At 55.0% G+C, this 13886-nt stretch overlaps 2 protein-coding genes across 6 annotated transcripts; both read right to left on the bottom strand.

Moving 5' to 3' along the window:
* Positions 1-370: 370 nt before the first annotated feature.
* Positions 371-2575, bottom strand: Tmem89 (transmembrane protein 89). 2 transcript variants are annotated; one of them, XM_036191942.1, is made up of 3 exons: positions 1716-2575; positions 969-1240; positions 371-566 (listed from the first exon to the last, which is right to left on the bottom strand). In XM_036191942.1, exons 2-3 carry the CDS (start codon positions 1215-1217, stop codon positions 381-383), a joined length of 435 nt encoding a protein of 144 aa, XP_036047835.1. In that variant the 5' UTR covers positions 1218-1240; positions 1716-2575; the 3' UTR covers positions 371-380. The 2 variants fall into 2 exon arrangements, with proteins under 2 accessions (XP_036047835.1, XP_036047834.1); XM_036191941.1 differs by lacking the exon at positions 1716-2575 and having other exon boundaries at positions 969-1296.
* Positions 2576-2678: 103 nt separating this feature from the next.
* Slc26a6 (solute carrier family 26 member 6) lies at positions 2679-13198 on the bottom strand. Of its 4 annotated transcripts, none has more exons than XM_036191937.1 (21): positions 13060-13198; positions 11352-11517; positions 11136-11275; positions 10857-10967; positions 10165-10313; positions 9881-10045; positions 9650-9802; positions 9239-9321; positions 9006-9153; positions 8643-8756; positions 8415-8492; positions 8042-8137; positions 7852-7958; positions 7616-7685; positions 6328-6420; positions 6128-6232; positions 5628-5732; positions 4743-4916; positions 4569-4623; positions 3252-3388; positions 2679-3008 (listed from the first exon to the last, which is right to left on the bottom strand). In XM_036191937.1, exons 1-21 carry the CDS (start codon positions 13175-13177, stop codon positions 2994-2996), a joined length of 2382 nt encoding a protein of 793 aa, XP_036047830.1. In that variant the 5' UTR covers positions 13178-13198; the 3' UTR covers positions 2679-2993. The 4 variants fall into 4 exon arrangements, with proteins under 4 accessions (XP_036047830.1, XP_036047831.1, XP_036047832.1 ...); XM_036191938.1 differs by having other exon boundaries at positions 11352-11977; positions 12070-13127; XM_036191939.1 differs by having other exon boundaries at positions 12070-13127.
* Positions 13199-13886: the final 688 nt, after the last annotated feature.

Below are 13886 nucleotides of genomic sequence, written 5' to 3'. Positions count from 1 at the left end.
CTGGGTAGGAGTGAAGCATCTGAGGAGTGTCAACTACTGGACCCAGGGCAGTGACCCCTTGGGGAGAGACTTGAAAAGGTATAGAAGGAGTCCAAGCCAGCTGCTTTCTGGGGGTGGGTCCTGAGTTTACTCATCCACCTACCTGAGATGAGACAAGAGCAGGGCTAGAAACAAAGGAGTGGGCACTCCCCCACTGAGAGGGTAGTGATGCCTGGGACTACCTGCCCACCTAGCCTGTGCACCGCATCGTCAAGAAGCCACTGCCTCTAACAGTGGAAGGGTCTAGACAGTCCCACAGATACCCACACCGGCGCCCCAAGGCCTTGGGCCATTCCCCACCGCGGCTGACAATCAGATAAAGAGAAGCATGTATTATTGGGTCACCCAGACTGAGTGGGAGTCCCTTTTATTTGAATTTGTTGCTGGGAAGCCAAGCGCTGCAGGTGGCCCTCAATGTGGACCAGGATGGCATCCAGCATGTGGAGGACCCTGAGGACCAGGGTGCGGTCTGAGACAGCTGCCTGCCGTTTCCAGTTTCTGCAGGTGCTGGGGGTCACCTGTGGGAGCTGAGAGTATCAGGTCGGAGTGAGAGCGGAAAAGGGCCAGGGGCGCAGCAACAGAGCTAGAGAGAAAGGCTATGGGGCAGTGCCAAAGAGGCTGGGGAGTCAGGGAACGGGTCACTGTGGGTCTGCCGGGGGTTAGGTGGTCCTGGGGCCCATGGAGGCTGAATGAAGAATGGGCGTATTAAATGGGGACAGTTGGGTCAGAGTACTGGCCCTGAGGAATGGTTAGGGATGGATTGGTGGAGACATGGGCTCCATAGAAATGTCAGAGTAGGACACAGGGGTGAGGACAAGGCCAGGCAGGAGGCCAACAAGGCCCTAGGCCAGGCTGATGGGGGACATGGGTCCATGGCGTGTGAGCAGAAGCAGGGACTAGAGAAGACAGAGGAGAGCTGTACTCAGTACCTGACCCTTGGCGACCCGAGAACGCCACCGGTACAACATCACACGGGAGACGACAAGCATCATGGTGGTGGTGATCGTGATGCCAGCCACGGGGTAGACGCGATTTCCTCCCAGGGCCATCCAGTAACCAGGGCAGCCGAGACTGGTCCTGCAGCTATCCAGGCTGTTTGGCTGGCAGCCCCAGGGCTGCAAGTCCAGCCCCACTTGGTACCAGAGGGGCCGTGACCAGGCATGGCTAGGGACAGGCATCACCAGCAGGGACAGTGATGGCACTAAAAACAGTAAGTACAGCATGGCTGTGGCCACTGCCAGAGGCCGGAACCCGGGTACCTTGGCAACCAGCAAACACCCCTCCCCCAAGAGTAGCCCCCACCCTGCTCTGAGACAGCAGGTTCCAGCTAGGCCCATAGCCTTTCAAAACACAGCTTGGCCAGATGATGGGACATGGGGTGGGGGGCGGCTGATAAAATAATGCAGGTTTAGGTAGGGCTGGGTCCCTTCCTCCCAGGTGAACTAGGTATATGAAAAGAACCTCTTACATGCTGGCCGCCAACTCACCTACCGTCCCTCCTTAATCTAAGCACCCCGTGCTTATGCCTTTAAGGTTCAGTGCTTTAGGGGAGCTGCCCAACAGCTTGACATACCTAGCCCAGCCCCTGTCAGCATTGCACACTACCTTGGTGATATAGTCCACTTTCGCTAATATGACCCTACATTATTTCCTTTAGAGCATTTTTGGCTACCTACCTACTCATTCATCTTTATTTTCACACCAGCTTCCTTCTAGCACCCAACCAAGGCCAGCCTGACAAGTTCTTGTTTGAAGTCTGCTTCTGGCTCCAAGTCTTCATTCAAACAATACTTACCAAGCACCCAAGCCCAGTGCCAGAATGCAGTGCTACAGAACAGACAAAAAGCTCCGCCTTTCTGGGCTGAGGCTTTGGTGGGAGCAGGGACGGCTTGTTAATACTATGGTGCCAGGCGGGGGCAAAGGCCATGATAAAAACAGGGACAGGCAAGGGTGCCTGGGTGATTTGGAGGGCAGGGAGTCTCAGTCTATTTTTGGGAACTTGCCTAGTGCCTAGCACTGAACTTGGCACCTGGAACGTACCTGATGAATAGGGAAGTTCATGTGTTCTGGGCGGGTGATGTGGGTATTGCATTGTTCTGGTCATGTCCATGTGTTTGCTCGGGTAACTCACCAGGCAACTCGTGAGGCTGTTGATCCCTCACTGATCAGGAGCCCACTGCCCCATCCTTCCCACCACGGGATCAGGGGCCCATAGGACCAGCGCATGCTCTGTTGGTGTCTTATGCCAGAAACCAGCCAGTTCTTGCCTGGCGGTGTTCTGCCAATCCCAGTGTTGCAACTCTATGAGTAGGCAATTCCTAACACTGATTTTTAAATCCAGCAGCAGACCCTGTGAATGGTGTCAGGGGTTCACTCTACATCCCCCAGAAGCACCGACTCGGCCTTGCCTTTTGTCAGGCTATCCCTGAGAATGGCTACAGTTTTGAGTCCCTTGATTTTCCCATTTGGAACGAAAGGGCTGTCTGTGTGAAACTGAAGAGAACCCTGAGCGTGTAAAATCCCAACCCAGCCTGGGCCCTACAGCTGCCATGCTCGGCATGTTCTCTGTCTGACCCTGACCTCCCTGAATCTTACACTCCAGTTATGTCTACCTGAGTGTTTATAAAGCGGTTTGGGAGCTGAGCTGAGGATGACAGCCCAGCCACACCCTGGCCACACCACAGCAGAGACTGAAGTTGGACAGACACATTTATTCCCAAAGCTGTAAACTCATATCAGCTCCCTTCCAGCACCCAGCCAGGGCCAGCCTGACTGCAATACCCTGCCCCAGGCCTGTAGCATTACACTTGGAGTCCCAAGGCATCCATCCATGAGTTATAAGTGCATGTACACGGAACAGAGTCCTGGATGGCACCTGGAGGTGGCCGAGAGCAGGAATTTCATGAGGGTGACCTGTCACAGCCTCCAGAGGTAGGTAATCTCCAGCAGCAAAGTCACAGTTTGGTGGCCTGAGTGGGCCCGAGAGGAAGTTCCAGTTAGTTTCTGAAGGACATATGTGAACCCCTGTTCCAGAGACAGCACCCCCACCACCACACACACACTCAGACAACTTTCTTCTTGGCAGGAGGGGAGGGCAATGGGTTCAGTGTGGCCAGAGCCCCGGGCAATAGCATGGACTTTCTCGAGTTGGGGTCAGGGTGGGGATAAGCAACAGATTAACAAAACTGCTCAGTGGGCCAGAGGCAGCTTACCAAAACAGGGCTCTTAGAGCCAGGCTTCCGGTTGTGGAGGGCAAAGGTCACAGCATCATGGACAGAGACAAAAAGATGCTGCTTAGTGATAGAGTCATCAAAGAAGTGTCCAGCCTCAAGTTGGGTGACCACGGGACCTGTGGGCAAGGAGGAGGTCCTGACATTCAGTACCACCAGGAGACCCAGTCCCAGGAACCTAGGATTCTCTGACCCCTGCTACCCCTGTGGCTACTTACAGCTAGAAACCCAGTCACTCCAATGTATGTGTGTGTCTATGTGTTTATGTGTCTATATATGTCTGTGTGTGTCTATGTATTTATGTGTATATGTGTGTGTCTGTGTGTGAGTGTGTCTATATGTCTATGTATATCTGTATGTCTGTGTGAGGGTGTATCTGTGTGTGTGTGTGTATATCTCCGTGGAGGTGTGTCTGTGTGTCTATATGTCTATGTGTGTGTGTGCATGTCTGTGTGGGGGTGTGTCTGTCTATATGTCTATGTGTGTGTATGTGTCTGTGTGTGTGTCCATGTGTGTGTGTGTGTGTGTGTGTGTGTGTGTGTGTGTATCTCTGTGGAGGTATGCCTGTGTGTCTATATGTCTATGTGTGTGTATGTGTCTGTGTGGGGGTGTGTCCGTGTTGTCCGTGTGTGTGTGTGTGTGTGTGTGTGTGTGTGTGTCCGTGTGGGGGTGTGTCTGTGTGTGTGTGTCTGTGTGGGGGTGTGTCCATGTGTGTGTGTGTGTGTGTGTGTGTGTGTGTGTGTGTATCTCTGTGGAGGTGTGCCTGTGTGTCTATATGTCTATGTGTGTATACGTGTCTGTGTGGGGGTGTGTCCGTGTGTCCGAGTGTGTGTGTGTGTGGGGAGAAGGGGTAGTGTCTGTGTGGGGGTGTGTCCGTGTGTGTGTCCGTGTGTGTTGCTTGCACCCAGAAGACACAGCAGGACGTCAAATGTTCTGTTCTTATGAACATTTAGTCCCTTAACTTCAGTCCCTTGAGTCAGGGTTTCTCCCTAACCCTGAAACTATCTTGGCTAGGCCAGCTGACCAGCTAGCTCCTTGGAACCATCTGTCACCCACCGAAGGCTAGCATCCCAGGCATGCACAGACATGCCTGGCTTATTTTACATGGCGCTGGGGATTTGAACTCAGGTCTTCATGTGAGGGCAGCACTGAGCCATCTCCCTGGCCCTGCTCCTGACTCCTGTCTCCCAAGGCCTGCAGTTTCAGAAAAAGACTTTTCCTTGCGCCTTTTCCTGAAAAGCCCTTGACCGGAAGAGTCCCGCCCTCTGCCTGGATTGTTGCTGTCCCTCATCAACGTACTGTAACAGGCTGCGATGTATACTTCCACCTCGATCTCCCGGAAGTCACGGAAAATCTGCAGCAACAAAGAGGGCTGGTCTTAGAGGGGACAGCAGTTGGGCAAGATTTAGTGGGGGAGCTCAGAGGGCAAGTGAGGGGTCAGCTTGAGGGTCCCAGCCGGCACCAGGCCCTTACGTTCTTCAGGCTCTTAATGCACACGGTGTCCACAAAGGAAAGGGTGCTCAGGTCTAGGATGAGGCTGTGGAAGTCTGGCTGGGGCAGGCCCAGGGACTTGAGTGAGGTCATGGTTGGGGCCTTGACATCTTGATTGCTGGCGACCACATCCTCCAGCTGCTCCTCTTGATGCACCTGCAGTGGATTCAGATGTGCTCAAAGACCATCCATGATGGAACAAAGGTATGCACACAGTGTACAGGGACACACAGAGCCAGACAGAAACTATAAATGCATGTAAAACGCAGATATATGAAGGCGTGCATGGGACACATAAGGATACAGACATGGGTTGATAGGAGAGACATGTGGATCTATAAGCACAGGAGGAACATGTAGGGACACAGGAAAGCATACTCCAACATGCACAAACTGCTTTGGTACTTCCTGGGCCAAAGCTTAACAGAGACACAGGAAGGGAGGGTGCTGGGAGATCATGTCCCATCCTTAGTTAAACAGGGTAGAGTGAACAGGGGCTTAGGAACAGACAAGATGGCCGCAGGCATTCACGGGCCCACACTCATTTATACACACCTCATACCCTGACCTGTCCGAATTTTTGGTTGAACTTGGCATCCCTCTTTACCCCTGGATTTTCCCAATGTTCCTAAGTCCCCCCGCTCCCCCGCCTATCCATGAGCATAGACTGTGTGGTCTTGTTACATCTATATCCAAGGTCTTCATCTAGGTCAGTCTGAGATTAGACAAGCGCCAGAGAATTCGGTATCGCAAGGGTCTTCCTGCAGCATCTGAGCCCTCACCCCATTCCTCCCATCATTAGCCCAACACCTCCAAACCCACACTAGCAGGCCATGCTTTTCTCATGCGGCATGTGTGGACACCCACATCTTTGCGGGTCTTGGCTGGCCCCTCCTCCACATCATTGCTTTTGATGTCTTCGGAGCTGGTGTTGACGTTGAATGAAACTGAGGAGATATTGGAAGAGGTAGCCTAGGAGGGAAGAAGGATGATGGGAAAGGTATCCCAAGTGCCATATGACAATCATGCCAGGTAGACTTGGTATTGCCCCTGGCATTGGGCAGCCACAAGAGGACATAGGCTGCAGGGCCTGAGAGTTCAACAGCCACCTGCTGTGGCTGGCGCTGTGACTAATCCAGGAGAGGAACACATCGCTAGAGTTTGCCCTGCCCTGGGCTGAACCAGGGTCCCTGGGGTTCTGAGGGAGAAAGGGGAGGGACGTAGAGTAGTGAAGAGAAATGATGGGGGTGAGAAAATGGGACAAGGACCAGACTGGGAGAAAGGCCAAAGAAGGACCCCGGAATGGCTGAAGGTTGTGGTTGGGTCCACAGCAGGGCTGGGCCAGGAGCTGCTGAGGAGAACCGCACCTGTTTCTGGGTCTTCTTGGCTTTCTTCATCCGCTTCATCTTCATCTCCTGCTTCTTGATCCGTTTCTTTTTCTGGGAGATGAGGTGGTCAACGTCCACACCACACTAGACACACAAGGCAGAGGTGGGGTTTGGGTACTCTGGGGAGATGACGGTATTCAGACCCCCACATATGCCAAGCAGGGGGACCCCCGCCTCACCTTCTGTTTCAGTGAGTCACTGTAGAGCTCAGCATTGGCAAAGTAAATGGTGGCTGAGGAGCGGAAGACCTTCACGCCAGGGATCTCCTTGGCCTGGAGATGAGGTGGAGTTGGGGTGGCCAAACCTTCTTTGCCTTCAACTGAACCCTCCTCACTCAGTTAGCCTGCTACCCTCTGCCCCCAGCCTGTGACCGATACCCTTCCAGGAGTCTGGGCCAGAAGCCTAGCTACGTCACCTAGCTCCCTATGTTGCACAGATCCGGTCCCTCCCGACTCTCCTGTCTTTGACCAGGTTTTGTGGTTCAGCCCTCAGCACCCCTGTTCCTGAGTCTCCCAGCCCTGCGCTCTGCTCTTGTCTGCATGCAGACAGAAGAGCCGCTCTAAGCTTACTCCACTCCTACTTTCCCCAGTTCTCACCTCATTCTACCCTCCGATCAGGTCTCTCCCAGACATTTGGGCTGTACCACGTGGGCCACCTCCCAGTCACCTGGCTGCTCCCCTCATTCTACTCTGGATTCTGCCTAAGCAGACTGCAGTCGGCCTCCCAGGCTCCAGGCCAAAGTGACAGAGCTTATTTTATTCCTGACTCTCACCTAACCTTTGTTCTCATGACATGACACAAGGTTCTTTATATGAACTAGCAACTGGGGAGTTTGCATTCCCACTGAACGGACCAGGAAACAGCCTCTCCTACATCCTGTGCCGCCCCCGCCCCACACTCCTCCATTCTCTTGACCCAGGGGTACTCTACAGGGTAGGGTTTGTTCTTCTGGCTCCAAGACTGATCCATCCACTTATGCCCTGAATAGGGTCACAGACCTAAACTCCTCTCTTCAAATCCCAAGAACCAAAGCCAAAATGCTCCCAGTGTGTGTGTGTGTGTGTGTGTGTGTGTGTGTGTGTGTGTGTGTGTGTACGGGTGTGCACCTTGCATGTGAAGGAAGACAGGAAGACATTGGGTATTTTTGTCTATGGCTCATTATCATTGAGACAGGGTCTCTTACCGAACCTGGAGCTTACCAACTGGCTAGACTAGCTGGCCAGTGGGCCCCAGAGAGCCTCCTGTCACTGCCTCTGAGCATTGGGGTTACAGATACCCATGCTGCTATGCCTGACATTTTATGTGGGTGCTGGGGACCCAAATTCAGGTCTTCATGTTCGTACAGCCAACAGTGTATCTTCTGAGTCACTTCCCAGCCCATCCTCCAGTGTTCTTGTCCATGTGGAAGGGAATAAAAGGCCCATTTATCTTGTCTGCCCCAACTGCCCATTTAGCCCTGCCACTCACCCCTGAGTATTCTTCCACGTCTCTATAAATATCCGTATCCGGCACCTGTCCCAGGACAGAGTAATGGGGCCTGAGGAGAGAGTTAGGGGCGAAAAAGGGAGGCAAAGAAAAGGCCATGAGAGGGGAATGAGGAACTTGGGGTGTCCCCAGAGGTGTGAGGAAAGTGGTGGGGGGCCAGTGTGAAACTTACTCCCCCACCAAGTTGGAATTGGGAGTACCAAAAGTGGCTGACTCACAGCTGCATGCGGATCACCACGAGTAGCAGGGAGAATACTATGGAAGCTGCCAGGCCAATGTCCAGGTTCAGCAGGATGGTGGCCACAAAGGTCACCAGCCAGATTAGCTGATAACATAAAGGGCAGGGGTCAGAGGGTCCATTGGCACTAAAGGCCCCAAAGCCCAGTCCTGGGCTCCCAAGCATCTCACCAGGTCCACTCGATTTGCCTTCCAAAGAGAGCAGACGTCAGAGAACTGCTTCAACATGCCCTTTAGATTCACAATAATAACGGCTGCCAGGACGGCCTGGGGCAGGGAGAGTGTCACTAGGGTTACTGAGAGGTTCCCAGAGGCTGACAGCCTCTACCACCCCTGGCATGACCCACCCAGACTGGCCAAGCACTTGGGCAGAGCCCATCCTACAACCAGCTACCACCCACACTCACCTTAACTCCTTGAAGCTGATTAGAAAGTTCAAACCCTTGACCTCTAATTCCAGACTGTATCCCCAAGAGCTCAACCTTGTATCTCTGAGCCCCTTCCATGGGACTAGACTGACTGAAGGCTGGCTGAGGAGGCTCACCTTGGGCAGGTCTCGGAAGAGTTCCCCAAGTTTGACGATAATGAGGAGGATGAACAGGGAAGATACGGCTCCGGCAACCTACACGGTAGGAGTTAGCAGGGGGTGAAGGTGAGGAGGGGTGGGCCACCCAGATGGACATACACCCACAGCTGGGCCCACCATGCTGGCAGAAGAGCATGTACACCCAGATGGTATGCCCGCACATACATGCTCACACCTGAGGCCCACCTGCGTGTTGCCCCCAGTGCCTTCCTGTACCAGGCTCCGAGACATGGAGCAGCTCACGGGGAAACACTGGAAGAAGCTGCCAATGAGGTTACTGAGGCCAAGGGCCACCAGCTCCTGTTGGGGGAGTGTGGTGTGAGAAGTATTGCCAGGGATGCCAGGTCACTCTCCTGGTATATCTAGGCTGACACACTCCCAACCCCCATTCCTACTCAATGGCCTCCAATATCTGGCCGTTCGTTGTCCCCAACATCCTATTCTCTCATCCTCAGCCATTTTCGAGTCCAGCCTGACCCTTCTTTATTTCACTCCTATCGTCTGGGCCTGTGTACCCCTGTATGCCCCTGCACGATCCAAATCACAGACCTGGTTACTGTCCACGCGGTAGCCATGCCTCAGGGCAAAAATCTTCCCGAGAGAGATGGCAATGGCGAAGCCCACCACAGCGATGGCAAAGGCATTTCCCACAAGCGTCGTAAACAACTCTGTCTTGGGTGGCACTGGGGGTATCAGCCTGGGAGGAACATCTGTGAGGTCAGAGAATGGCTCTGGCTCTGGCTGCCATTACCCCGCCCCCCCCCCACAGGACCAGAGCTTACCCCGTGGTGATGTTGCCCACCACGTCTACCTGGAACCTTTGATTCAGATTTGCACCAAAGGAAATACCAGTGGCCCCAATGAGCTGTGGGGAGAGGGACGGAATTAGGGGAGGGAGGTCCTGCCAGTATCATAAGGGAGAAGGGTAAACCATTCTAGGGGCAGAAATATTTTCCTGAGGAAGAAGTTGTGGATAGGGTGAAAGGTAAACATTACCATGTGAGGAAGGGGATAGGCCGTCCAAGGTGGTAAAAAGCCAATAATGGGGCTTTCTGCTGCAGCTGCCCCACAACACCCAGGAATCCTGACAGCAGTCACCCCATCTGGTCCTCAAATACCTTGAGGTTGTGTACTGGCCAGATCTGCCCTCACTTCCCCTTCTCTGCCCTCCATGGCCTGGCACCCGAACCAACCGTGAGTAGTTCCCCAGGTATGGGCAGGGGCAGATGCCGCTTTAACTTTTCATTCAACAGCTTCACCATCACAAGCACCACTCCGGCCACGAGTGCCGTGACCACGGTGCCGGGCACCGTCTGCGGCAGCTTGGAGCACACCTCCAGCACTGTCTGAGGAGAAGTGGTGTTATAGCCAGGGTTCAAGGTCATGGGGCACAGCCCACCCACCCTTGCCCCCACGTCACTCACATAGATAACGGACAGTGGCCCAGAGTAAGTGTTTAGCTTGATGCCAAACACATACTTGAGCTGGGAGACAAGGACTTGCACAGAGGCGGCTGTGGTGTAGCTGCGGACCAAGGGCTCCGACAGGTAGGTAACCACGAAGCCGAAGTGTACCAGGCCCAGCCCCACCTGTTGGGCGGTCAGGGAAAGTCAAGGAGGCAGAAACCATTAGGCCAGTGGGATCAGAGGGACAAATGACAGCCAGAAGACACCGGGTAAGGCACACACTAAGGAGTGGCTGTTCTTACCTGGAAAAGGCCAACCAGGAAACTGAGTGTGTAGGCCACCTGCACTCGGGCATCGTCAACCGTGGCATTCAAGCCTTGCACAAAGGCGTCATCTGCAGTCAAGGTTTCTGTCACACCGCCCACCATCACAGACATTACAGCAAAGGTCCCTGAAGGGGCAGGACAGAGCAGGTCTGAGGGGAAGAGGATGCTGTCCTGCTCTGGAGCCCTGGTCTTAAATAAAAGAGGCCAGCAGACATCCCATTCCGAACAAATATCCTTGGCCTACAGTTACACACATGGAGGCAGTACTGGCTAGACATGGCCAAGGTCAAAGTGAACCTTGAGCTCACGAGCTCTCAAGGCTAACCAGTAATGTTGACCTCATCTCACCACCTTGTCTCACCAGTGTTCAGTGTTCTGTGACACAAAGGCTCTCTGGGAGCAAGAAAAGGATGGAGGACGGGCTTGACAGGCCTCTCGGGACTCCCAGGTCCCATGAACTGTCTCCTTCACCCGGAAGCCAGGGCTTAGAGATACTGAACTCATCACCTCTATAGCCAGTTTCCTAATACTTCTTGGGGTGGTCCCTATGCTGTTCTCTTAGTGACCTAACACCCACACTGCCCTCTTCCCCAAGCTGCCCTGCCCAGCCTGCCCCTCCCCTCTGCACAGGACACCCTCTATGAAAAGCTAGGCCTGACTTCACTTACCCACAGAGATGTGTCGAGAGGTACCAAATAGGAAATAGACGAAGACAGGGTAGAAAGAACTGTACAGGCCAAACATAGGAGGTAATCCCGCCAGGAGGGCGTAGGCCAGGCCTGGAGGTAGAAGGTTGCAATGCAGACTTGGAGAACAGGGTCTCAAAAAGGTAGGGGAATCCAAGCCCCAGGTTCAGGGGCCATAGTTTCAAGAACAGGGCCAGGGCTCCTGGTTCGGTGTCTCACAGACCACAGAGCTTACGGTCCAGGCTGTTGAAGGTAGCTCACCCTGTGGAAGCTGCATGATGGCCACACTCAGGCCAGATAACAGATCACCCAGGAGCCAGTCACGTACAGGATATCGGGGTAACCAGCCCAAGACTGGAACATAATGGAGCAGAAGATCATGGGCTCGAGCACGGGAGCATCTGGGGACATGATGAGTCTGTTAGAGATAGGACTTGGGCCTGCCAGAACACCCCAACCCTCTACCCTCATCATTACCGAAACCAGGCTCGCCACTGGTAGGTCTTGGACACTGGGCCCCAGTGCCCCAGATCCTCTAGCTGCCCCTGGGTCAGCAATGGCCTTTCCACATGGTAGTCCCGTCGTTGCGGCTCCATCTCCTGGGCTGCAGACAGGAGTGCCTGTGTCTGTTGTGTCCCGTGGTCTGGAGAGGTGAGATCACAGCCATACAATGAGGATCCCCCTGTCCCAACCTTTCCTACACTTCAACCTGGAACCAGTGTTGCACACCTGAGTTTTCCAGGCTCAAAGATCAAGGGTAGATCCAACCCTGCTGGTCTCTGAGGGCCCCGTGCTCACACCCAGACAAGAGCAGTACCTGAACTTTGGCTGTTAGAAGCCTCTTTCTGGGCCAAAGTCTCTCCAGGAGGGAGAGTGGGATGACCACGATTTACACATGCAGCTCAGGTGTGGCTGCCCAGCCCTGAGTACCACTCCAAGTCCATGTCCATGTCCAGGTCCAGGTTCAGACCAGCTGCACCTCCTAGCCCCTACCTCTCTCAGCCTCTTGCCTTCCCTGAACCAATTCCCGTCCAGTCCTTTTTTCCAGCTAGCTGTACCACAAGCCCTGCCTCACTGGCAGAGAGCATGTTCAGAGAAAGGACCTGGCAAACCAAAGATCTGTAAGCAATACTGCCCTCAAGCTTTAGGACAGGGCCCACCTAGACACCTCTACCTCCAGGGTCCAAGCTCTCACCTCCAGAGACAGGCTCCCACTTGAAGTAGGGAGAATTCACCTGGGAACAGGAGTTTTCAGAAGCCAATCCAACCTAGAGGGAACCTGCCCAGAGAGTCATCACCAGCCAGGCAAGTTCTGACCTGGGGGTGAATCTCTCAGAGGTGGTGGGAGAAGGGGTTGGAGGAGGGGAAAGGTTCTCATCTGGGGAGCTCTCTCAGAAGAAACTGAGCCTGGGGAGACTCCATATGGAACGCAGCTCTCCTCTGCAAATATATTTCGGGGAGTGGGCTAAATCTGGAGGATGAACTCGCATTTGGGCAAAGTTTTCATCTGTCAGTTCTGCTCTGGAAGCAGCTATAACCAGGGGGGCAGGATCCCACCAGAGTAGGAACTCACCTGGGAAGAGCCTCTAACCCGGTGTCCAAGTTGGAGGAGGGAGCAGAGCAAGTACAAGGAAGATCCTCAGAGGTTCTCTGCACCGCGGGCTGGCCAGACCTCAGGGCCCCCTCTCCCCTCCTAGATCACTCAAGTCTTCTTAAAGGGCTCCCTCCCTTTACCAGGCAGCACGCGCCCGGGGGCGGAGCCTTGATCCTCGGCCCCGCCCTCGGGGAGGGTACCAGGTCCTCAGCGGCAGAGAGCTCACAACCCCGCCGCCTCCGGCCGCCCCTGGTCCACGGCCTGGGTAGAGCCTGTCTCGCAGCGGTCCGTCCCTCGGTCCCCACGCGCCCAGCCGGCGCACCTCCTGGGCCTGGGCTCCTTGGCGGGCAGCAACCTCCCTGCGACCCCCTTATTAGCACTCCGGGGACTTTCGCCTCTAGAGCTAGGGTCGCGCCGGATCCCGCCCCCATCCCTGCGGGAAATCGGCCAGGCGGTAAACTGAGGCTGTGCAGGCGGGAAGTGCCTGCTGGGAGTCCGGCGGTTCCCTTTCAGAGCTGACCTAGGCCGGGGGTCACGGGACTGCCAACGTTTCGTGGACACGTGGAGCTCGGGCGGCGCCCTGTAACTCACCGGACCCATCGGACAGCCCCATTGCCCTCAGGCAGCTCGAGTGCCGCTGTTCGGACAGCTCCCGCCGGAGGCCGCTACCGGCGGGAAGGTGGCGCCAGGCCGGGAACGAGGCCGGCATCACGCTCCCGCGCCGGGATGAGCCTGCTCAGACCAATGAGAATTCTAGGGTGGAACCTAAGTCGTGCTCTCCGGGCGGGGCGAGCCCGGCGATTGGAGGGTTAACCCTTTCCTTCCCAGAGGCCTAGCTTAAGTACCCCCCCCCCCCCGCCCCGCGCCCCGCGCCCCCTGCAACTCTGGTTGGTCGCAGCTAGCTAACCAGCTGCCTGGAGCGGGCACTGGAACAAAGGAGCTGTGCTGCGCTTGGCCAATAATGTGTCTCCGTTCCCCTGAATGGATGGACCTGATCTTAGGTTCAGGCTTTGTGGAGCCCCCCCCCCCCCCGTAGTGCAGGGGTGAAATCCTTGAATGGTCTGGATGCCTAGAAGTGTAAGCAGGGACCCCAACTTCAACTGTGCGAAATCTAGGTCTGTAGGGTCTCTGAGGGACCACCAAGCTGTGAGCACCACCCTCAGACTTTACCTTTAAGACCTGGCACAGGGGTCCTCAAGACCTCCCACCCACTCTCCCCCCCCCCCCCCCCCCCAACGTTTCTCTGTGTAGCTCTGGCTGTCCTGGAACTCTCTGTATCAGAGATCCACCTGCTTCAGCCTCCTGAGTGCTGGGATTAAAGTTGTGATCAAAAGCATTCTCCACCACTACTCGCTTCTCAAGGCCTCCCTTGCAATTCTGGCTGCCTGTACTGCAAACGGAGCCCGGAAGGTCCCTTC

This window comes from Onychomys torridus, chromosome 7, assembly GCF_903995425.1.
Source record: "Onychomys torridus chromosome 7, mOncTor1.1, whole genome shotgun sequence".
Lineage (NCBI taxonomy): Eukaryota > Metazoa > Chordata > Mammalia > Rodentia > Cricetidae > Onychomys > Onychomys torridus.
Note: the sequence above shows the minus strand (reverse complement) of the source record. Positions and strands in the feature narration are given on the sequence as shown.